Raw genomic sequence first — 24,637 nt, 5'->3', positions numbered from 1 at the left:
TAGTCCTGTAGGCAGTAGACGGACATTCAGTGTGACTGTGACAAACAAATCCATTCACAGCCTTCAGCTTCGATACGGCTCTTACTACAGGCTGAAGAGGCTTGAATCAACAGTATCAGCAGCGCGTTTTACATGCTTACTGGATTTTAATGGTTGCTTTGTGCCACTAATAAAGGAAATATAGTACAGTTGTCTGCCCTTTCCATCAGCTGATGCTGTTTTGTCATAACATGAAAATAGCTCCAGTTAAAGGTCCATCAGAGATGTCCTTCCTTCAACACCATCCTTAATTTAGTACAAACTTGGTCTATTCATTTTGCTGTGCCACCCACGGCAGGATCTTGTTGGCTCCCATGCTCAATTTCATAAGGAAGAATTTAAAAAGAATTAGTGATGCTATCAAAAGCGTCTTCAAATGTCTGTATTTTCTGGCTTTATTCAAGCTGACTGTGTTGCTGGCAAACAAACTAAAACGGCAAATTAGACAGTTCACCGACTCCATTGAAACAGTTTACTAAGTTAGTTTGTTACTTTAAATAGGGATCATCAGAGCTGAACAGGGAAAACAGTAGTCTCTCTGTCCCAGCAGTGTTTTCCCTGGTGTTTGAACAGCAGGAGAGTCCGGGGACCTGAACTGAGGCTAATTAGCTCATTCATGAGCCCTGAAGAGTACGCCATGTGATTACAGCCAGTTGGCAACAAACACTTTTCTATTTACCAGCAGTTGTTATGAACTTCTCCAGAATCTTAGCAACTTCTCATATTAGATGTTCACTTCAGGAAGTACTGACTAAGTGCAAAGTAAACATCCATTTTGGTAAACTAGAAGTGCATCAAGATAACAAACGCAGGAAGACAGACTAAACACAGAGGCACATTAGTAGTACACGGTGCGTTTACAACTGACACATGTATATTTAGCCTATAAGTTCAGTGTTTCCTTTTCTTTGTACTTATATTTGATAGGCGACTTGGCATTTATTGTATTTTCATCTCGCTGCTTTGTTTTTGTTGACAGCTACAGTTGAATCTACAAAATATTACACCAAGGAAAAACACTAAAATTGGTAAAGCTGTTAAAATAAGATTCACTTGTATTTACAACACCAGATTTTGCCCAACACAGTCACAGTGAGCACAATCCTATTCCAAATCATATAATTGTGCATTTTGTAATTTAGCACCTAACTTGTTATGGAGCATGATTTCTTTACTTAAGTTAAAGCTTCTAGAGAGTTCCACAGCAAAAATTAAGCTGCAGGCTATTTCAGCAGGATATCTCTGTATTCAACATATATCCAGAAATATTTACCAAAGAGATTAAAAATGATGGATACACAGGGTTAACTAACAAATTATCTAACAAGGAGAGCCCTCTAGAGCTCAAAAACCCACACGGAAGATGTGTTTTGTGGTTACATCTCGTAATGTGCCTCTTGCTTTGTACAGTGACACAGACAGCTATTTTTTTGTGCAACAGACGGATCACATTGTGAAATTAAACTTCAGTTTAATAAAACACAATATAGTTATTGTTTCACAGGCTAATGTAAGCAAGTTACATCAGCTGACTGTTAGGATGTTTTAATAATGTATTGTAAATAAAATCATTCCCTCTCCGCTGTTTCACAAATGAGCAAAACTCCGTCGCTGCTCACTAGTATGATGTTGCTAAACCAAACTGTTCTAAAGAAAACGTTTGCGTTCAGTCGGAATTTCCAGACATGTTTTAAAAGGTGAAACTGAGAAGGATGTGGCCTACTTCTCCTCCTTTGATTTGACAGACTATAGATAACTTATTTATTATTCATTATAATTACGACACAAAGTAGCAAGGTTTTTTGTCCCACTCATACAAAATGTTAGTTATTTTCATTGGCAATTTCTGTTGACCAAAAGTGAGAGAAGCATCTGTACCTTTATTACTTGAAAATCTACACAAAAAGCACTTTCCACGCAAAACACCCACTTTCTCAGTGATTTCAATAATGTGCAAATACTGTACTTCCAAATTCTATGCAAAATTTACCTGCCAGCTATGTTTTTACTTATAGTAGTGGGTAAAATTTAACATACAAATGAAAGTTTACGCAAAGCAGTTTAATCTAGGCCCATTTTGGGTTTTCTGCTCGTCTCCTGTCCTGTATTCTTATTGTGTCAGCCTCTTTTGTGGGTTGTCGCACTCTACCTGTACATCTGAATTCAATTAATCAATTACAACACCGGCCCTCTGTTTAACTCAACTCAACTCAAACTTTATTTATAGAGCACATTTAAAAAACAACCGAGGTTGACCAAAGTGCTGTACAGGATAAAAGCTGCATTAAAGGTAAAAGTGAATAATGCAACCGTTCCAAGCAGTTAAAATCAATAGATACTAAAACACAGTGCAATGAAATAGAATAAAATAAGTTCAAATAAAATACATTAAAATAAATAAAATAAAGATATAAAACAAATCAAGGTTATCAGCCAAGAGTCTACTTAAATATGATTAAAAGCCATACTTCCTGGTTTCCTTTGGTCAGTGCGAAATCCTTGTTGCTGTTACTTCAGGGTGTGTATCACTCTTCACCCCAGTTTTAATTTGTTTTTGTCAGTGTTGCTGATGTTTTTGGGCTTCCTGCTGCTTTTGTTAGTGTTGAATCAAAGTTTTATCCATTTTATCCACCTGCCTGCATCCCACATGTCAGCCAGCGTCCCGGTCCTCACAGTCTTCATCACACCTGTGACACACTTCCTCTAGCTTTTAAATTAAAAGGTTTCGCTACAGATGGACGACTGCTCAATGATAGAATAATATTAGAACGGTTGCTTTAGTTTAATCTATAGGACTGTATTATATCAAATAATCTTTTTTTTGTATAAAACCCCCCCCCCAAAAGTACTGCAGCTACCAGTTTATTGCAAAACACCCCCTGAAACATAGTAGATTTGGATAAAGTAATACAATTTCCTGAAATATCTTCTACAGTAGTTAATTTGAACATATGCTATTTAAAGCCTTGTAGCTATGCTGCTTCTTGTTTGCCTGATCTGAACCAGCACAAAATAGATGGACAGGGGAAATACTTAAGAGTTCACAGGAGGGAGAAAAGGGAGATGCAGGAATAGATAAGACAAACGTGTTGCAGTATGTCACTGTAGGCATGGACATATAGCTATTTAAAATGGTCACAGAGCTGCTTTATTTATACCCTACAGCGCGAGAAGACATGCCAACAGTCAGCAGACTGGCTTGTTTCTCTGCCAAGAGAAAGAGAAGTGGGGCGGTGATATGAAAAAAAAAAAAAGAATTATGTAGCATTTTGCCATAGAATTTAAAAATTGATGTTGCTGAAATAGATCGAATCTTGCAAAAGGGTGCAAGTCTTTGCATTTTTAACTAAATGACTGAAAAAAAAAATACATATAAACAGGATAATACATTTTCATTTGATTTCATGACGTCACTAAATGGAATAAAAATGTCGCTATTAAGCTGCGTTTTACATATTCTTCAGTTTCAGACTCTGGTGATTCAGTCTTTAAGACTTCGGGATAATCAGGAAAGTTGTGGGGTTTAATCTTTGTGATTTGTTAGTTTTTGCGCCATCAGCCAATTTAAAAAAAATGAAAGTGTTTGTTTTTGATACTAACCATCTCAGAAATAAAGTTAAAAGCTCTAATGACCTAATAAACCAATCAAATAACCAAAACTTTGAGCAAGATTAATAAAAGAGAGAGAAAACAAACATGTGTGTGTGAAACATGTGAAGCACAAGTCTTGGCAGATTAAGATGGTGAAAAATCAGTAAAATGGATATCCAGAACACGACTACAGTTTCTCTCAGGACCAAACTGACACTTGAACCCAATTCAAACTGCACATCTATTGCTGCAAAATACCATATTCCAGTAAGCTACGGCAAGTTTCTCGAACAAAAATGATAGCAAGATGGATTAGTGTAAAGTGGATTTTTTTTTTTTTTTAAATAGAATTATAAAATAATGCCAAAAAAACACTGCTACCTTTACCTGATACCAACACAATGATACCCAATTATGACAGAAGACTTCGGTTTGAAAAAAAAAACACGAGAGACGACACATCAAATTAGCCTGAATCAAATAGTCTTATCATCCCCTTTTTGTCTTGGACATTACACAGGGATGTGCAGTCTGAGTAGGCAAGTGACAGAAGATAAAGGGGGATATAAAAAGATGACTGAGAGCAGCGTGCACGTGGCTGAAAGAGAAAAGAAAACACCTTCTGTTTGAATAAGTGGAAAATGAAATGAGTGGCACTTTTCAACTTCGGTTCTTCTTACTTCAGACTTCGGCTTTGTGGTTCTTTCTCCTGCTCGACTTTGTCAGTTAATACACTTGAAGACACCGTGGAGGCATCTGTTTGCATGTTTAACTTTAAACTAGTGGGTTATGTTGAACAGTAATCACTGTCGATACATATTTCATATTGTGGAACACAGTCTTCTTGTAGTCATAACAATGTATGGGTGATGACGCAGAAAATTCTGAGAAAGAATGTCAGTGATGATCAGAGGAACACAAACACGGATCCTCATTATCACCGTCTGCTACTATGTGTATACTTTCGTCTCCTCGAGGCAAGGCTTGATCTTTACAGAATGCACCGCTTATCTTGCACTTTACTTAAAACGACGTTGTTTACTCCTCTTGTTTACTGTATCGTAGCTATGTTGTTTCACGTGATCGTTTCAAATATATGAAGGTGTTTATGAGATTAGTAAAGTAGTGTTTTTGTAAATATTAATGTACAAGGGAGAGGAAACACTCAAACAGCTTTATTTTATTTTTTGCAATGTGGCCATAAGGATCACATAGCTCCAGATTTAAGCTCTTATGTGCCAGATCAAGCCCAAAGTTATCACTTCAGAGTAGGCAGATAAACAAGTGAGGTTGAATGCTGCACGGACAACTCTTTTCTTCTCCAGTTATATGATCGTATCTGACTGGGAGGGCCAAGAAAGAAAGAAGTCATCGAACAAGGAACATCAACCAATAACATGCAAGTACAACTTAAGATGTGGAACAGTTATGTGAAAAAGAAATGTTGCCCTCTTTCGGCTGTAAAGCTGATTTATACAGCTTCACATGAACAACAACCTTTGACATGTTAGACTTTGTCATTACCTCACTGCCTCTGAATTTTGGCCTTGTTTTTTGTTAAACAATGACACATGTTGTTTATCTGAGGTTGTTTTTCGTGTAGATGTGAAAAATCCAAGTGACAGAAATCCTTAAAATACAAATAAACATTTAACATAATGAAGAAAGGCCAGCCAGCCATTGTGAATCAACTGAGCACCCAAGGGGCAAGAAAACAGCTGCCGGACTTTTCAGGAAATCATTTTCCTCTCAAGGTAAAACCCAGTTCAGGACATGGTGAGTGTTACTGTTTGTTCTACACGATCAAATAAAATTAAAGTAAGACATCAAATACTTCTGTCTGACTCATGCAGGATGAGGCGACCTTCAGCCATCAGGACTGCTCGTCACCAGCCTTCCACACGCAAGTGAGGAACAGTTTCCCAGGTCGAGTGAAATCCTGAAACATGTGGGGAGGTTAAGTTTAAAAGCCTCTACGCCCAAGAAAGTACAAAAAAAAAAAAAAAGGTAAAAGGTCAAGAATGTACGTTTACACCGCAAATATCCCAGATATCTAACTTTAATTGATTAGAGAAACAATACAGCAACATGCACTGATTAAATTCCAAACAGAGTTGAAAAGTTGAAGGATTTGGCCTTTAAAAGACAAACAAGAGAGAAGATTAAAACCCCCACCCACCACAAAATCTTTAGATAATTATTTTCCCCATCAGGCATATTTTACACAGCAAAGAGCTGATTTTAGATGTATGGAGCTGGAGGTAACCAAAGCTGTAAGTGATGCTATTCACAATAAACTGCCATGGTTAAAAGGAAAGAGAGAATACAGATTTTAAATGGCAAGAGTAGGAAAAGCTCTTTAACAACCTACAGCGTGTCCTGTTCCTCGGTGCCTTCTGAAGAGGAAACCAGAATCTGCAGGGCAGAGGTGCGGGTGTGTCTGTGCGTGTCTTTGTGTAAAGGAAACGTGGAGCATTAAACACTGTTTGTAAGCAGAGCGAGAGGCTGTTTGTATCGCTTTAGTCAGCTCAAAAAAGCTTAACTGACCAAGTATAAAGAAGAAAAGGAATCCTGTTTGCAGTAAAAAAAAAAAAAAAGATTTTTTTTTTTAAATCTATGCTATGCAGAATGTAGTTTCCAGGAAATCCTGGCGTGACATTGAATAACCAATCGTAACACATAGGCACATTGTAAACACTTTATTGAAAAATAAATGATGAAAACACACATGATAGACAATTTGTACAAAAGGCTTCATTTGTGATGGAAATACATCTTCAAAACAAACTACCTATAAGACAAAATATATCAATAATCCTAATATTATGATATAAAAATGATCGGTAAGTGTGTCACAGAACCTCTCCTGATAAACTGGATTTGGATCTGTTGCTGCCACGACCTTCGAAGTAGACACCGAGTTGTACAGTGGAGGAACAAACGACTCCGTCTGTGTGCACTGGTGGCTCTCGTTAACTAATCAAGGTATCCTCGTACAGTCAACTCAGCGTTGAAGATTTTATATTTTTTTATATTTTCGCCGTTTCCTTGATTACTCTGGAGTTATGCGCAAACACAATCTATCGCGCTGTGCTTGCAGCGATTTATCTCCAATTCCAACAACTTACTGATACAAGGAGCCAGCCTTGGGACTGTTGTGTTGTCGGATGTTAGCTGTTTGGGTCAGAGGTCAGGAGCGAGTGTACGGGTGACCTGCGTCCCTGTGAGACGAGCTGTGGGAAGCGGGTGCACATCGCTGCAGTCGCTGGGCTTGATATAAAATGACCTGGAAAAGTCAGATGGTCTGTTACACATCTAAAGAACAGCAAAAAAACTAACATAATAGATATCGAATCTTTGTAGCTTTATAACAAGGCATTTGGGTTTCAATAAAAAAAAAAATTATAGAGTGAAAATGCTGAAGACAAGTTATGCAACTCACTCTTATCGACTGTTTTCCTGTTCGGCTCAGCTGTCCTCAGGAAACGAGGCTCACTGTACGCAGCATAAAAACAAACAGGCACTTATTACATCACTTTATGCAGCCCGAAGCACTCAGCGGCAAGTTGTATGAGGGAAAGGTCACGAGGCAAAATGGTGGGACCATCTTAGAACCTCACAGCAAGTCAAATCCTCAATACATCTAAAATACGAAAGAGGACTCTAGTCAGATTTGGTTCCTCTCCCTACCTGCCGCAGGTTTTTCTCCTCAACCTGGAGCCAGCTTTCACTTCATCAGTGCTGTCAGTGCTGCTGAAGAGAGAAGAAAAAAAGTTAGTACCTTACATAAAATTAGACATATTTCAAAGTAAGCCAGGCCAAAGGCTCATGTGAACATATGGATCCTCCTCCTCCTCCTTTCCAGTGACTTCTTGCTCATTTAGTAGCATCACATGATTTAAAATGTGACCAAAAACACACCAATGCACAAGAAGCCAATCCTTGTAAGTGTGTGAGAGTGGCGGCAGACATACAGCGTTGTTCTGGACTCTCTCCCTGGAGCAGACCTCCTCCTGTGGAAGCTGCTGCCAGCGGCACTCTTATCAGTGTGCGGTCTGCGGTTCTGTGAAATCACTCCTCGCAGCTCTTTGACGAGAGATCTGAGCTCGCCGGCGCAGCTCTCCTGCTGCCTCTTTGACAAAAGCAGCCAAAAGAAGAGAGCGAAGAGACAATGTAAACGCAGAGCTGCAGGTCTGATTTATGCCACATTGAATGGAGACACATGGGAATATGCAGCAGTCTTAACGAAAGGGATTTCTGGTGTGATCAGACCTAAATGAAATAACATACAAAATGGTCTCAGCAGTGCAACGCTGTAGGACAAAATAAACGATGAAATTATAGTCAGATTTCTCTCTTTACCGCAGGAATGCAACTCGGTGTGTTTTTGATTTAAAGGCCAAGCAGATGTGCTGAGCTTGTGTCTGTGCAGCCAAATAAAAATGATTCACACATGCGCTCTGTGGGCTGGAACCACAGGAGTACGCCGAGCGCTCCTGACTGTACCTTGATCTGACCGTCGGAGGCACGTTGGGAGGAGGGTGGAACAGAGCGTGCAGACGGGGTCGGGGAGTCCAGGTCAGGTGGAGGCTCAACCGGAGCCGTGCACAAATTCTGACCTTGGAGCTCCTGCAGAAAGTGGATCAATTTGAAAATATATTGCAGATTATTCAACATGCTAATGAAGTTTTTCACATTTTATGTTTTAGACTAATTGTTAAATTTGTCTCATCATGATGCATGGCTACAAAAAGACCTGGATGATGGGAGTACTGCACTCATAGCTGTCCTTCAGAGAGGTCAGACTCAACAGAGGAAGTCCGGATTCCATTCATAGAGACAAACCGATTAACACGCCTGTCTGACCCATCACCTGTTTCTGTTCCTGATTATAGTGTGTTTGAGCAGCCAGCTAAAGGAAGACTGCTAGTGGTTTCACACATTTTCCATTTTGGAATAATTAAAATCGACTTTTACTTGGACGTGTACCATCAACTGTGAAACCACCCAGGTGGACTCTAGTCAAACACCACAAGAACAAGCAAAATACCTCAAAGTTCAGTTGTGACTGTCATAAAAAAGGTTCCAATGACATTAATTGAATATTTCAATCTTTCATTTTTAATAAAACAGCAACAGTGTGTTTGCTTTGTGGAATTTCATATGTAGACTGATGAGTGCCTTTGAAGAGGAGGAGAAAAGCTGTATGCCTTCTAACAAAAGGCCCCATCCCACCTTTATGTGGAATACTCTACCTTTAAGTCCAGAGCATGCTGGAGTTTCAGACGGAAATACTCCTGATCCCTGAGCTGGAGGAAATCCTGGCAGTTTGCAAAGCTTTCTGTCATCTTTGGGAACACAAGAGACAAAACACAGTCACACAGCGAACGACACAAAGAGAGAAACAACAGGACTGATACGTTGTTTTTTTTTTTTTTAAACTGAACATGAAAACTTTTACTTCTGTTTTGTTTCAGAGATAAAACTGTTTCAGATGTTGCAGGTTTTTACAGACCTTCTCTAATTGCATATAAAGAAGGTTTGCTTTTAGAAGGTATCCTATCCCTCTAATTGACAGCATAAAGACATTGCGTCTACTTACCTTATGAAGGATTGCCTCTAGCTCGCTGATCCGCTCCCTTAACTGTTGGTCTTTGGAGCGAAGCGTCTTCAACTCCTCGTTTAGTTGTCTCTTCTCCTCCCTGATGAAGGCAAGCTCCTGCAGCTGCCGCTGGGTCTCCAGGTTCTGGAAGCGCTTCTCCTGCACAAGGAGAACAACAAAATCAGAGATGATGCAGTAGGGATGATGTTTGAAACGCATATTTCCACATCTATGTTATATGTATGTAAAGGACTGTTGATTAAAGACATGAGGGTTGCTATTACATGACCGATGGAGACTGTTCGAGAGTAGGAGAGTTTTTCACCTGCTGCAGCTTCTCCATGTTCTCCTCCAGATGTTGGATTTTGCCCTGCAGAGAGTCGACCTGCTCTCTTCTGGCAGTGATCTCCTTCTGCATGTCAAAGGCCACCTTGAGGCCTGCGATGGAAACAAACAGATCATTTTATATATTATATATAATATTATGTGATATAGTATTACATCTTATCTTCTTAAATTACTGTCATGCGAAAAAGAGATTATGCCCACTTTCAATACTAAGTTTTAATGTATCAGGAAACCAGGTCAGAAAACAAATGTAAAACCTTGTGATTCAGCAGCTTGAAAATTGACCTTTGTCCGCAGCATTTTTAAGCATCTGTCGAACAGATTGTCTCCCATTCATTTGTGGTTATATTTTCGTAATTTCAAGACTTGGCTAAGACCACACGATCGCGTCCTGACGCATAAAAACTTTGAATTTAAAACTCCACATGACTGTATTTCCATTATATCTTATACTGCAAAAGGGTAGATGAGGATGTTAAAAAAATGCATTACATTTTGTCAAACTTGCTGTAAACAAAGTGTTATTTATGTACCCAGAGTTCATTAAGACAAACGCGTTGAAATGTTATCTGTGCACCCGATCACCGATTAGGCCGATTATTCATGAGGCCTTTTAGTGAAGTCTCAATTCAATTTATAAATGCAGATCAAACCGTGTCCGTCTGCTCCGTGGAATGTCCTCAGGGTGTGCCTGATCTTCTCGAGCTCATCGTGGGCACTCCTCAGCTGACTCTGGAGCTTCGTCACCACACCCTCATGCTCATCATTCTTACAGCTGTGGAGGAGTTGCAGCTCCTTGTGCTCCTCTGAAATCAGGCCCACACAAACACACGTTACATCCAAGGAAAGCACTTTAACACAAACACATGCAACAATAGAAGGGCTTGGTTGACAATGAAAACATACCAAAGACGGTTCTTTGCTTTCTTAACACAGCAGGACAAGAGGATAATTTGATTAGACAAAAAAAAAAAAAAAAACATGCGAGCGGATCTCTTTCTAGGAAAAGCAAAGTGAAGTACAGGAATGGAAGGAGCCGACTGCGCCAGTCTCTTGATAAGAGGTATCTAAAGGCTGATTCATACTCGGCGCAACCTCGCTCATACTAGCTGGTCGCAAATGGCGCAAACGGTCACGTGTCCCAAAATTCCGCCACACCCCCCTTAGCAAGCTAGAAAATCCTCGCGCGTCACAAGGGCGCGCACACAACTTTTTTTCTGACTTCGCACGCGCTCCACCGGAAACAGCTGACCAAGAGAAAGGAAACATGAACACTGCAGAGACCGTGGTGACCGAGAGGGTGCGCCTCTACAAACATCTGTACGACACGTCTATGAAGTTACACTGGGACAACGTTTGACAAAGTTTGTCTTGTTGCAATGGACGAACATTCCACCTTCTCTTCTGTTTTTGCCGCAGCCGCTTAGCTCTGAGATAAATATACAGTTCTACACCCAGAGTAAATTCATTCCGCATCAGATGTGCCAGCCTCTGCTGACGTGACACCACAGGTGGCATTGTGTATGCTTTCTTCGTATGCTTTTCAGCTTGTTTCCTCAACAGTGACGCTCGCTGGTCTGGAGAGAACTGCAAATGTGACGCATTCTCGGCGCAAACTGCGCTTATGAGCTGAAGGAACTGTGAAGGGGCTGGCGCTTTCGATGACGTCATTAATGGTTCTCGAGCCAGAACAGTTGCGCGTTTGCGCCGAGTATGAATCAGCCTTAAAGTAGCACTAACCAGTCATCAAACATGGTTACAGGCATGAATGCGATGGGGAAAACAAAAATCTATCTAACTAGCAAGTAATAAAGAAGTTTATTAATTTAAAGCCTCAAGTCAGAAGGAGTTCATCATTTAGTGTAGTTAAACACTAATTTTATGATATAGCACCAAAGTTAAACCTCTACAAACTTTGAATTCCACAAACATTTACAGGTAGAAATATTTTAAATGAGTGTAACACAAACCACATTTAATGGAAAGTAGCCCTCTTTGTGGCTACAGTAAATACATATTAAACTCACTGGTAAGGGTGAGTAGCTGTATATGCTGCAGCTCCAGCTGGGCGCTAACGTTCTGTTTCTCCAGAGTCTCCTCTCGGACATGGCGAAGATGCTCAGTCACAGAGGCCTGGAGCTGCTGCCTCTCACGTTCCACAGCAGCCAAGTCTGACTTGTGGTGGACTAAGTCAGCCTGATCAGAAAAGGGAAAAAACAAAGTGAATCGGACAGAGAGAGTAAAGTTAGCAGTGCCGTAGAACAGCTAATCAATGGGAAGACGAGAAAAAATGTGTAAGCGTTCTTTTTTCTACTGACCGTGAGCTGCTGAATCTCCAGCTTGTGCTGGTTCAGCTGGCTGATGAGGAGGCTGTTTTCCTGCTGAAGGCTGTCAATCTTGTGGCTGTGCTGTACTGTCATCTGGATGCTGCTCTCCGTCTGCAGCCTCAGAACATCTATCATCTTCTGTCTGTCACTGAGCTTCAGCCTCGATGTTTCTTGTTCAGCCTGCAGAGTCTGACACTGACTCTGGGCCTCTTCCAACCTGGCGAGATGCTGAGAGTAGAATAACTTTTAGCATGAAATCAGTGAGCAATCAAATCAGGCTGATCTTGGTTATGATCTCATAAAGTCAAACGACTTGGAATTTTTGAATACTCCCATACAAACACACTTTATGGGGTTTATTACCTTTTGGGTTTCTTGCTGCCTGAAGTGAAGTTCCTCATGTTTCTCCTGTAGGAGTTCCTGGGATTCCCTCTTCTCCTGGGCCCTCTGTTCCAGGAGGGCCTGTAGGCTGGCTTTCTCTTGCACAGTTTTGCAAAACTGCTCCCTGGCCATCTCCAGCTGTCCTCTCAGGACCTCTGTGTCCTCATGGAGCTCAAGCTGCTGCTGCACACAGCACCTCTTGATAAAAAGAAAGGCACAGAGGGCTGACAGTATTGAAATGGACGAAGAAATAATAGTCCCTAAGCTGTGTGGAGACAGAATCTCAGTGACATGAAAGTCACTAGCTTCACACTTTTAAACCAAAATCTCTCAGGTTATTCCTGGTTCTTCACACTTGGGTTGGTATGTTGTCAGTGTTGAAAGTAGAATCAAAGAAATATGGGAAAAAAAACAAATGCGTTTTGGACGATTAACAATTAAAAGATACAAACCTCTTAAACTCAAACTAAGTGACCAGCAGTATATGAGAACCATTTTCTGAGGAAAGATGTCAATAGAGAAAAGAGTTTGTGAGTTGCCCAACGATAATCAAAAAGTGCATGTCAGAGTTTGAAGATACTGAATGCCAGTCTGCAATTGGCCTAATGTGTGACGAAGAGCAACTGTAATGCACACAAACACAATGGGCCTCATGCAACAACCGTTCGTACGCACAGATTAGTTCTTAAGTCGTGCCTACGAGTGATTTAAGAGAATTTAGGCATTCACCAATCTTTTCCTATTTTACGTTTTCTTTCAGGTACAAACAGAATTTACGAGTGATCCAGAGCTGTCGTAGGAGTTTCGTAAAATAGTCCGCTGTTATTCCAATCAAGTTTGCTTGACTAATGGATTGTATATTTAATTACTTTGAAGCAAACATAAATAAATATATACATTATACCCCATAATTATGCTGACATTATTCTGTTCTTACTTATTATGCACAAATTGAGGGTTAATTTGAATCTGTATAAAACAAGGTCAATGGGAAGCGTAACCAGCGGCCGACTTGCTACTTTTGGATGCCTTAGTGCGTGTGTGCTCCGAGACCGTGTAGAAAGACGAATGGCTGACATCGCGATTAAGACTGCCAAGGACTGTGCTGCTGCAAATATGCAGCTTGCTAGAGCCACAACTCCAGAGAGAAACACGCCGATCAAACCCAATTCCACCACACGCCCAGGTCCTCACCATCTTTGGATTTTTGGCCAGTGGAACCTTTCAGAGGGAGATTGGAGACAGATCGGGGGTGTCCCAGTCCTCTGTGAGTCGTGCGCTCCCCTTGGTCAACAAATCTCTCATCAGTTTACCACCCATGGTACATCAGATTCCCATCCGCCGCTGTCCAACAAGTACAAATTAAGAGGGACTTTCATGCCTTTGGCTGGACTGCGTTTGTTGAATCTGACGTGGCGTGTTCTTACGAGACCTTCGTACGAAAAAAGTGAGAGAAATTTAAAATGAAAAAACGAAAATGTTCTAGCATGAGGCCCAATGTTTTCAAATACTTTCGAGGGAAGGATCATTTTAGCCATCTGCAAATATACTGCCAATTTAAAGTGGTTCATATTTGGTGGTTTGTCTCTGTTCTGAGGCTTGCCTGCCCCCCCACATGCAGATATGGAAAGCCTGAAGCAGAGAGAGCCGAAGCAAAGATGTTCAGAAAGGAGCTGCATCAATCACAAACAGGAGGCAGCAAAGACGAGCAGGCCATGGTAGTTAAAACAGAGCTCTCTGTATAAGATTGACCAAAGGGATTTTAAGATGGAAAACAGCTGATCAGTGGGCTGGCATTGAGATCAGCTGGTGTACCAAAATGATCTTACCCAACCGGAACAAATGCTACGATGGATTTACTTCCTGATTCTGTCTGTAACTTTTCTTATACACATCTGTGACCTGCAATTTTTCAACGGCCATGTACTTTTGGTATTTCAAAACTAAGATCTATGAAGCAATATATCACTTTTAAAGAGAAAGGGGTCATAATGTTTTTTTTTAAAATAATCTAATTAAGTTGCAAACTTTCTGTCCCATGATGCAGGTATCCTGCTGAAAACCAATACATCTATAAATATTAGATTTATAGTAATACGACATATGGTATGGGCAGAAATGCCTTGTAAGAGCCTCCTTCTGACTGTGGTAATCCTCTTTGACCACACCCCCCTGTGTGTAAAAAGATGTGTCACATTCAGCTGTCACAATTACTCTACTTAATCGAATGGAGCAACAACCAAAAGGGAGAGTTTAGATATCATAGCAAAAGACAGACAAAACTGTGCCTAAACATTTGGGATTTACTGCGGTACCTTGAGTTGTTCGAGCTGGGAGTGAAGCTCCTGTGCCTGTTGCAGTGATTGTTCTTTTTCTCTCTGGGTGTTTAACAGCTGAGTCTGAGCCTCAAGGAGCTCTTGCTGCAGACAACAAACCTACAACACAGAAAATCACAATCGCAAACCAAACACAAAACGATTCTTTCTGGCTGAAGAAGCATTTTCTTGACTGGACACCACCAGGGCTGTTGCTTCACTGCAATCAGATATGGCGTTTAAGACACAGATACTGTTAGGTAACATGGTGACTGTTGTGTTTGAATAAACTACAAGACACTTAGCTTTTACCAACCTTTATATTGAGTTCAGTCAATATCTAGATGATAATAACGTGTCTAATGCTAATAACTTCCCCTTATATTCTTATTTACCTTATCTTTGTAGCTGGAGAGGGTTGACTCAAGTTTACTGATCTGACATCGGTGCAGTGATGTCTGTCTCTCTGACAGTTTTCTAGACATAAAAAATGATAGTTTCAGTTGGGTTTTTTTTAAGCAGATAGTTGCAATATTGTCTGACATGTTCATAATAACTCAACATAAAGTGTTGGAGTAGAGTAATCTGCACGGCTAACTCTCCAATAACCACAAATATTTATAACATCTCCAAGTGAAAATGTGTGGCAAACGTTTACTTTAGCAGCTCCAGCTTGTCACACAGACGGCTGCTGTTGTCTGTTGAAGAGCTCAATTTTTCAGTCAACGTTGCCATCCCCTGGCCAACACTTGTAATCACGTCTTCCATCCTGGGACAAGGCAATGAGCAGGTTGCTAGGTAATACTGTCAGGGTGACCCACAATGCTTTCAGACTTTCAAGGTATTTGTTATAATTATTCTGTGCAGTGAAGTGGAGCAGGTAATATTCATGAGCTGAAGGGAAGATTTAGGGCAGGAAAAACAAAACAATAAACAAAAACACCGAGACTCAATCAGGTGCAATGTAATAAGCCATGTTACCATGTACATTAACAGAATGGGCACGAAAAAAAGCCGAATTAGCTATGCTGTTTTCATATTGATGAAACTTCATATTTTTAACGACAACCTGTTAGCTTTTTAGAATAAATAGATTTAATAATAGAAAGAATAGATATAATAGAATAAGAACTGTTTGATCGTGATGTTCTACTAAAGCATAAAAAGTCTGTAGTGTTGGGGTACCTGACAAATTAAAACACCTCGTGCCACAGGCTAAACAAGCGATTTGAAGCTGGTGCTTGGGCTCTAACTTGTGGGGAGTACTCTGCTACTATGACATTTAACTGACAAACAAATGTGGTGATTAATAACCAGGAACATCCAAACATTAAAACTTTACCGTTCTTGCTTATTTACTCCATTGTATTCCTCAGTCCCCAGGGGTCCTTTTGACTGGCGGGAAACAGATAACAAAAATCAGACTTAAAATTTCTGGCAGGGTGCTGCCTAAATTGTGCCAAACATGATCTTTAACTAACGTCTGGAACTCACTGAAAATTGTCTGTCCTGCAGCTTGTCTGTGTTATTGTTGAGGTCCTCGTTTGCATTAATCAGAGATTGCTGTGTTTGGCTGTTCACACCTTGAGTACTGACAGAGTTATGTCCACACAGTGTATGGTACATGCCCTTTATAGTCTGTTCCAGTGCTGCTACTTTCCTGTGAAGTGCCAACGCCTCATCCTCTGTCTCTTGGAGCTTCTGGTCCGCAGACCTTTTGATGCTCTGCAGCTCCTCCAGCATGCACAGCATCTTTTCCATCTGATCAACGTGCTTCCTCGAATCCTTCAATCTAAGAGTGAGAAAGACCCGTGGGTGGAAGTGACTTAATACACTTTCTTTGTTAGAATAGAAAGGCTGTGTGTTCACCTCAGGTCAGACAGGACATCCTTCTCCATCTGGACTTCATGCAGCTTTATATGGAGGTTCATGACTGCTCCCTGAGGATTAAATGTGTCTTGTTCAGGTTGATCGCGTGTCTATAATTGAGAGGGTGAAAGAATACACTGTGTAAAGAAAGAACCATCTTCATTACTCATTCAGCCAACATCAAACTAAAAGCATATAAGATATTTGGCTGAAATAAAAGTATGGACCTTGTTGAGCTGCAAATCTGACAGCTGTTGAAGACAGTTATCTATTGCATTTTCCAAAGCCTCATTTTCAGAAGAGCTTCCATCTCTTTGAACCACCTCCCTCTTCAGAGTATCCAGACTGCAGACCAGAGGCTGACTCACTGCCTGCTGGTGGGCTGAAAGAGTGGTGGACTCTTCAGATGAGTCATCTGCCAATACAGCAAAGGAAGTTTCAAATATACACCGTGTATATTGTCAGTGTTAAAAAAAAAAAGAGCATTGAAAAGGAGTTGAAAAAGCATGCCTTTGTTACAAAGGCTGAGCTTTTTCTCATCCATCCCTCTTGACAAAAATGATGATTTCCAAAGTTTGTATGTCTAGTCAAGTTACTTTGATTCAGCCTTTTCTTAACTTCAGAAACAGAGATGGACATTCAGCTTAAATCATTGTATTATACTCTCATGAAAGGTACAAAAGCACATTTATTTCCAATCTGCTGTTTCATAAAGAAGATGTCTTGTAACGCTGCTTGAACATGTAAGCATTAAACCTACGATTGTGGCAGCTTTGTCCGGGGGAAGTGTTGCCATAAGAGCAGCCAAACCTCTCCAAGGCTATTCTGGTTGCATTTTCCACCTCCTCTTGAAGTCTTTGTGTTTCCTTGGTTCGTCTGTCAAGCTCATCACTGTCAAGAAATAAGTTAAAGGTTGAAACATCTGCGCTATCTCTGCATTTTTAATTCTTAGTATTCGCGTTTTGTTTTTTATTTAATCTGTCCGTCATGTTGTACCTAAATTTATATGCCAATTATTATTTCTACTTGACAAATCCTACTTAAATAAGACTTTAATTTTAACAGAATGCTTCTATATGGTTTCACTGGTACTTAAATCTAAGTAAATATTCTTATTACCCCCCTCAGCACTCTTTAGGACAAAAATAACATGTACAAGAATACAAAAATAAAATATACAACACTGTGCAAAAAGTTGTGGGTCCTCATTTGTTTATAATTTGCTTTGGAGGAACCAGACTTTCTCAGCATGATGCGGTGAGTCCTTAAACAAATCTGAGTATACTGGACAAGTGAAGGACAAAGAAGAAGTGGCAGGCCGCATCTGAAGGTGATGTCCCATAAATGTATGGGAAAAAAAAAAAAAAAAATCAGTCAAAGACTTGACAGAGGACCAGAGAGATGCACCTGGACCTTCAGTTAATCCATCTACTGTTTACCAAAGCCTCATCAGAAATGTTCTCCATCAAAGGGTGGCTGTCAAAAAGCCATGTTTAAGGAAGGTGAAAGGCTGAGGTGTGCCAAATGACAAGAAGCGGACTGAAAATCAGTGGCAACAGAAAGCAGCCAACATCCAAAAAGCTTTGGGATGTCCTTCAAGAAGTCTGGATAACTATTCCTGAAGACTACTTAAAGAAATGACAAGAAAGCTTGTCTAAGAGGGTTCAGGCTGTGATGAAGAATAAAGGTGCTCATACTTTCAATCTAGTTACATTTATACTTGCACGTGTTTCAAGTAACAAGTGCAGCCATTTCCCGTTTTCCTGGTAATATAGAAAATAAAAGAGGGTTGGGTAAATCCTTTTGCACAGTGTGTTTTTTTCAGGCTGCAGCATCGAATTATATCTGATAATCATATTGCAAAACCATTCTGCTTCCACTTGAAATTATTTACCGCGGGCCGGAAACGTTACCTCAGCTCATCCAGGGATAGACTGTTGAATCGCAACCGAAGAGAAGTGCTATGGGTATCTACAAACGTAAATAAGAGCAATTCAGGTTAGAAAAAGAAGCACTTTGCGAGCTAGCTAACTCAGAATTTTGACACAAATAACGTTAGCTAGCTTACCAGCTGCCTCTTGTGTCTGTATTAGATTCTTCGGTGGAGGAAGAGTGGGAGCGCCGATGTCATTAGGTAGCCCGAAACTCTGTAGCTCAGAAGTCGGGAATCCCGACGACATGTCCACTCACAATAGTAAAACAAACAAAAACTAGTCAACGAGACCAGCTACATGTCGTCGTTAAACATAAAGTTCCATCACCATGGAAACAACATCCGCAGCTAATTCGACTAGCGCTCATTTCGTAAAAAATATGTTGCACCTTGTTTGTCATGGCCGACAGGGAAGGTCGAAATAAACAATAATTTCTCGCCGAAACAGTTAACTGTTGATAAAAACAGCGTTAGCGCCGAATACTTTTGAAACATACGACAACATACGCAACAGTTGCTCATGACGTTCTCACGCTGCGTCTCCAGTGGTGCATGATGGTTAATGTAGTTTACTAGCTGTTTAGCGATAACTTGTTTATTCAGGGCGTCGCTTGACGGCTTGGATCGAACATTTAGTTTTTTAATATGTACTGCCCGTCGTCGTGATCGAAATGGAAATATGAATAACTGGACTTTGTAATAAAGTTGCAGAGCAGTTATTATCCTGCACGTCGGCGTCTTCTGGACGAGGCAAGGTGACCATTTAAAAAAAAAAGAAGATATTCGTTAGCAAGCGAGCTAAATTGGCTAAAACGAGATTATTTTTCTGTGACTGCCCCTTTTTCAAATAATTGATGGATGATGTTGTTTACCCAAACGTAATAGTATCCATTAATTCAAATAATTTCAGTCTTGTTGAATTTAGTCTGTTCTACAGTGTGTAAAAATGACTCTATTGGGATGTGACCAAGTTTATGTCGTTCAATGGAAATTGAGCCGAATTAGTATTATTAGGCTCTAACCTGTATTTTGTAACTGTTTGGTTTCTTTATAGTTAAATACATTAATTCTTTTTATGACTTTGATGTTGTAACAAACAGAGCTTTGTTGTTTTTTTTGTTTTTTTTGTTTTTTTTTTGGGGGGGGGGGGGGTAAAATATGATATCTGACACTCAGTAGGTGTGGTTTACGAGACGACACTTAAATACGCTCTTCTCCCAGGCCTGTAGGTTTTCATTTCTGTGAGGATTTTCCTTTATTTTAATGTTAGACCGTTTAAATATGCTGTTCACCAGGATGAGGGATCTTCCAGGCGTTGACAGCTTGATCTTGAAAGAGCTGAAGTCATGTTGTGCCAAAGAGTACAACTTTCTTCCCAGGGAGACTGGCCTGAAAGTGATGGAGTCGACTTCCACAGAGGTAACACCCATTCCTTTATAGTTATACTCTCTGTTCAGGCATATGACATGCTAAAATGTCTGTTATTTCTAGTGATGTCCCTCTAATATATATTAGTACACCTTTTAGAATCACAACAGAGTGTCTGGAAAATGCAGAGACAGCAGAGTGGAAGAGCTGTGGAGCCTGACCAGTTTCTTTGGCTACAGCACTCAAACCTTTGTTCAAGCTGTCAATTTCCTTGACAGATTCCTCACTATTATGAAGGTAAGAATTGTTAGTGTAACAAACTGTAGTGTATTGCGTTGTTTTTAAACCCCAGGGTACCACTTTGCATGCTGGAAGTCGGATTCCTATCATCAAATCTGCCTTTTCATCAACTCGAATGTACTATTAATCTCTGCTCTGTTGTCTGAGCTACCCAAAGTATTACACTTTGGTTCAACTAATTCAGAACTCTGTGTAAAAAAAAAAACCCAAAAAATCCACCAACAACAAAGGACTGTATTCATTATACTTTTTTAAAACATATTTTTAAAGCACCTTACAGATTTAACCCGACATGTGCATCTCACATGTTTATGAAGTATGAACTGATACGACCCCACAAGGCCTCTTGCGTTAGACTGTTATTTGTTCCAAAGTGCAGACTGATGTATCTCTTAGTTTTTATGTCGAAACAGTCTGCCTGAGGACTCGAGAGCAGCTGGAAGTGCATAAAAATCCTGTGTCTTTAGGAAGTATTATATCTAGTTTTGTAATATAGTTTGCACTTAGTTTTATATTTTGGTCGCTCAGTAGTGAGAAGAATAAGCCTCAAATCCCAGAATGCTGACTGAGGCTCATCTTTGTGATTGTAACAGGTGCAGCCCAAACACGTGCCCTGCATTGGAGTGTGCTGTCTTCACATCGCTGCCAAAATTGTTGAGGAAGAGCGCAATGTCTCACCCACTCATGAACTCATTCGCATCAGCCAAAGCAAGTTCACCGTGTCTGACCTCAACCGTATGGAGAAGATCATTTCAGAGAAACTCTGTGTGGAGCCCAAAGCAGTGACCGCCTTAACCTTTCTACACCTCTACTACTCTGCCGTCACCTCCCTGTGTCCTGGAAGGTACACATTTCTTTTTCTGCTTGTTGCTCTTGGTGAGACTGTGCTGCAGTTTGCATTAGGGCTGTCACTTTCTCCAAATGTCAAGTTCGAACAAATTTGAACGTTTTAACGTTCAAGCGCCACCATCACGGCCACCGAACACACGCGCAATGCTCTGAACTCACATAGTTTGTCAGGGATGGCTACAACCGCTTGGTGGGAGTTGTTAAGTTCAGCCAGTGTGTTGCAGGTGCTTTCTAAAACATGGACATCTATGTGTCTTCCCATCAGCTTCCGATGGGCCGTATATCTTTGCATGTAAATCTTGCTATCTCGTTTATGATAGCATTTTTACAAGCATCTAACAAGAGCCACGCTATAGCTGACTGTCCTGAATAGCAGTTTGTCAGGCAATGTGTAATACTCGACACTGACTCGCTCATTTTGGATGCCTCCACTGCCTCACTTGAGAAGCAGGTAAGTTTACAGATATGTTGTTTTTGTAGACTAGAGTAAGACCGCTGTTTTGTACAAAGCCAACAAACGGTCTTATCTTTGTTTATTACTATATCATTTACGATATCAAATCTGATTCAGCTCTAAACTGCTTCTCAAATGAATTTGGTGTCATTATTGTACTCTTAGGATGGCTTTGCTTACTAGTTTCCTCCTTTCCTGTGCCAACTTAGCAACGATTTTAGCTTATTTTCCTGAGAGGTGAATAGCGCACACATTAGGTCATTAGGGTGATACTGAGGCGCATTCTGCTGGATTTCTAAGCGATTTCTAATGGTCTGATGCGTCAGTCTATTCAGCCTGTAGTCTGAAGCACTTACACACTGTGATTTTAGACTTTTAAAGGGTTGCTGGTGTTCAGAGTTTCCCCTTGTCGAACAAATGTTCAAACTCCAAAGAAGTGACAGCCCTGGTTTGCATGGAGACGTTCAAATATATTCTGCCTTATATGATGCCTGTACTGGCGGATCACATTAGGATTCCCTCTATATTTTAAGGGAGGAGATCCCAAGCATTGGGAGACTGGAAGCCCAGCTAAAAGCCTGCTTATGCCGGCTTGTTTTCTCTAAAGCAAAAGTAAGAATTGACAATTTGTCAGCATAGCAACATTGACAGTAAGTTTTGGAACTGATCAATCTGCTGCTCTGTCCTTTACAGCCATCAGTGTTGGCGCTGTCCCTCATTGCTCAGGAGTTTGAAGCCCTCCAATCAATCACATTGTTGAAGATTGTGCAGGAATTCCAAAGGCATCTAAAGGTATGTTTTTATCTGAAGGAATAATCCACATCATACTGAAGAGGATTTCTCATTCACTTTTTGGGTCAATATTTTTAGACCGGGCTGCCACTGTGGGGCTGATTTATAAACTGATCTGAAAAATACTGAAACGTGTACAAGATGGCATGATGGAGACCGAAGGCACGCACGAGGCGTGTTCAAGAAAGACACTTGACTTGTGGTTGAGAACATATTTCAGACTATTTTTGTCCGCAGCCTCTCAGTTGTTTCCTGCTTGTTGTCTTCACAGATTGGTGACAGTGAGCTGCTCCACTGGAAAGAGCTCGTGGCCAAGTGCATGACTGAGTACTGCTCGAGCGAATGCAACAAACCAAACAACAAAAAGCTTGTTTGGATCTTGTCCAGGAGGACAGCAGAGAGTCTTCAGACAAGTCATTTCAGTGTACCTGGTCTGCCAACTATCCCTGAGTTGAGCTGGGATGAGAGTGAGAGGTTAATAGTCCCATTTTTCTACTCTTTTATGCTGCTTTCATGTCACTGAATTAGCTCAAGGGTGACTGTGAGAAAGTGAGATTAATGGGAAAATGTTTTTTAAGATGGTCAGTCTGTAGTGCAGTCTTGGGACCCATCAGCTATCACCAGAGGACTTCTGGTGTAGCCAGTTGAAAAAAATTCTCACACGACAGTTGCGCCATTGTTGGCTAAAGAATCAACCCAAACTGTCATTTTAATGAAAGATAAAGTAAAATTGACTCGAAAGTTTTTTTTTTTTAGTTTTTTTTTTAGAAACATAGTTGTTTTCTTTTCTTGTTTTATTCTGGTTGGGAGCCCATTGAGATCAATTTCTAATAAACAATACGTGAAGCAGCTTCTGGTTCCATTAGCTTGCTACATGTTGATCTTCAGTATTTGGGAAAGAATAGTCTCCGCTCCCTTTAAAGCATCTCTGCCTTTTCGGGACATTAAACATGTTCAGACTTCGTGCCAGTTCTAAGCTTTGGTTACCAATGAGTGATTTGATTATGATAAATTGAGTCGGTACTGGAATTTGAAAATGCAGTGCCATCAAACCTGATTGGGTATATAGTTGTTGTGTTTTCAAACATTGTGAGGACAATTATCCAGGACTGTATGAGGATTAGATCTGCATTTAAGCACAGCACTGAGTGTTAATGGCCTCCCACTGTCTTGCAGCGAGGACTCCTCTGAGGACATGAGCTGTGGAGAAGACACTCCATGCGGCTCGTTGGGAAGTGACGGTGAAGGAGCCTTCTTCCCCTCCACGTTTTTCAACTGTGGACAGTGATGAGTCTCCGTTGTGCAGTAACTACATCAGTGTTTTTAGGTTTTGTTTTTCCCCTGAATTGTAGAGGATTTCAGGACAGACTTGTGTGTTTAATATATATATATGTGTGTGTGTGTACGTGCATTTGCAAAGTGACAGATTTTTGATCATAAAGTGCCTGTGTTAATTCTGTTTTCTGTACTTCTTTAATGGAAAAAAAAACAAAACAACATATCTTAAAAAGGAAAAAATTGCAATACTTTGGCAGCTTGATGGTAATACATCTGAATTTCTCTCTCCAAGCAGTCCTTTTTGTGCTTGTATCCGAGTTTGACGCATTCCAGTAAAGACAAGGCAGATCTTGAGGAAGCCTGTTATGTTGTACACTCAGTGTTGAATACCAGCCAACATCCTCAGTATTTTTTACGTTTTTATACTCACACTATACTATACTGCACACTTACAGTATTCTGCACATGAAAATACACGTGTTATTGTTCTTGTGTGCCATATTGCGTGAGAACATCCAAACTGTAAATGCATGGATACATTTGAATAAGAGATTATGGATGCATGTTTTGTTTACAAAGATAAGGTTACTGAAAAGAAAGGAGAAAAAAAAGTTGTGTTAAAAGAGAATGTGAATAATATGTAAAAAGAAAAAAATATGTTTTGTGATGCTGCATTTTGATTGTTGTATTTAGTCATTACGTGGAGTATGTTGGGAGAATGGAAACAACACTTCTCAATAAAAAAAAGTACTTTTTATCTATTTAGTTTGTTTTAATTCAGTCTTACATTTATGGTTGAATTCTTATTCTTATATAAGCATTTCTTATTTTGATTTTCCTGCCCTGAACAGTTTTCCACTTTGTTTAAAGCCCACTTTGAATGAGCTTTGGCCCAGAAAAAACGGTGGTTACTGGATCACGCTCACATATGGCTTCTTAATTACATGACCGAGCTTTAACCTGCACTTGTGGGTGGAACAGTGAACTGTATTCACAGACCGTTATTTCTGGAAGTGTTTCTGAGCCCATGCAGGGATTTCCTTGACGGAATTATGTCTGTGCTGCCTGAGGGCCTGAAGATCACAGACATCCAATATTGATTTTTGACACTGTCCCCTTGTTCACGGAAGTGTCTATAGATTCTCCTGAGTCTATATGATAACACGATAACATCATGTGCTGCAGATAATA

At 40.3% G+C, this 24,637-nt stretch overlaps 2 protein-coding genes across 6 annotated transcripts; one reads left to right on the top strand and one right to left on the bottom strand.

The window, feature by feature from the left end:
- Positions 1-6,362: 6,362 nt before the first annotated feature.
- On the bottom strand, positions 6,363-19,201 carry LOC142382031 (uncharacterized). Of its 4 annotated transcripts, none has more exons than XM_075467465.1 (22): positions 18,541-19,200; positions 18,386-18,443; positions 17,233-17,363; positions 16,700-16,887; positions 16,473-16,582; positions 16,098-16,395; positions 15,946-15,998; positions 15,262-15,372; positions 14,999-15,080; positions 14,604-14,723; positions 12,271-12,486; positions 11,899-12,135; positions 11,608-11,776; positions 10,234-10,386; positions 9,558-9,670; positions 9,233-9,391; positions 8,886-8,978; positions 8,137-8,259; positions 7,605-7,762; positions 7,321-7,383; positions 7,073-7,125; positions 6,363-6,916 (listed from the first exon to the last, which is right to left on the bottom strand). In XM_075467465.1, exons 1-22 carry the CDS (start codon positions 18,650-18,652, stop codon positions 6,801-6,803), a joined length of 2,916 nt encoding a protein of 971 aa, XP_075323580.1. In that variant the 5' UTR covers positions 18,653-19,200; the 3' UTR covers positions 6,363-6,800. The 4 variants fall into 4 exon arrangements, 2 of the variants coding, with proteins under 2 accessions (XP_075323580.1, XP_075323582.1); XM_075467467.1 differs by having other exon boundaries at positions 7,321-7,380; XR_012769917.1 differs by lacking the exons at positions 6,363-6,916; positions 7,073-7,125 and having other exon boundaries at positions 7,605-7,760; positions 18,541-19,201.
- On the top strand, positions 18,976-24,203 carry LOC142382032 (cyclin-G2-like). 2 transcript variants are annotated; one of them, XM_075467469.1, is made up of 8 exons: positions 18,976-19,155; positions 19,701-19,824; positions 19,933-20,070; positions 20,667-20,917; positions 21,910-21,988; positions 22,070-22,168; positions 22,440-22,642; positions 23,345-24,203. In XM_075467469.1, exons 2-8 carry the CDS (start codon positions 19,702-19,704, stop codon positions 23,454-23,456), a joined length of 1,005 nt encoding a protein of 334 aa, XP_075323584.1. In that variant the 5' UTR covers positions 18,976-19,155; position 19,701; the 3' UTR covers positions 23,457-24,203. The 2 variants fall into 2 exon arrangements, with proteins under 2 accessions (XP_075323584.1, XP_075323583.1); XM_075467468.1 differs by having other exon boundaries at positions 18,976-19,160.
- Positions 24,204-24,637: the final 434 nt, after the last annotated feature.

The sequence above is a fragment of the Odontesthes bonariensis genome, chromosome 6, assembly GCF_027942865.1.
Source record: "Odontesthes bonariensis isolate fOdoBon6 chromosome 6, fOdoBon6.hap1, whole genome shotgun sequence".
NCBI lineage: Eukaryota > Metazoa > Chordata > Actinopteri > Atheriniformes > Atherinopsidae > Odontesthes > Odontesthes bonariensis.
This window is presented reverse-complemented; position numbering and strand designations above follow the sequence as displayed.

Bases quoted from the DNA above. Each gene is read 5' to 3' on its own strand.
- LOC142382032 (XM_075467469.1), top strand. From the start codon at position 19,702: ATGAGGGATCTTCCAGGCGTTGACAGCTTGATCTTGAAAGAGCTGAAG. The intron at 22,169-22,439 runs GTATGTTTTTAT...TTGTCTTCACAG, and splicing joins AATTCCAAAGGCATCTAAAG to ATTGGTGACAGTGAGCTGCT. The intron at 22,643-23,344 runs GTTAATAGTCCC...ACTGTCTTGCAG, and splicing joins AGCTGGGATGAGAGTGAGAG to CGAGGACTCCTCTGAGGACA.
- LOC142382031 (XM_075467465.1), bottom strand. From the start codon at position 18,652: ATGTCGTCGGGATTCCCGACTTCTGAGCTACAGAGTTTCGGGCTACCT. The intron at 16,583-16,699 runs GTCCATACTTTT...TCTCAATTATAG, and splicing joins CAGATTTGCAGCTCAACAAG to ACACGCGATCAACCTGAACA. The intron at 9,671-10,233 runs GTTTGATCTGCA...TTTCCATCGCAG, and splicing joins CCACGGAGCAGACGGACACG to GCCTCAAGGTGGCCTTTGAC.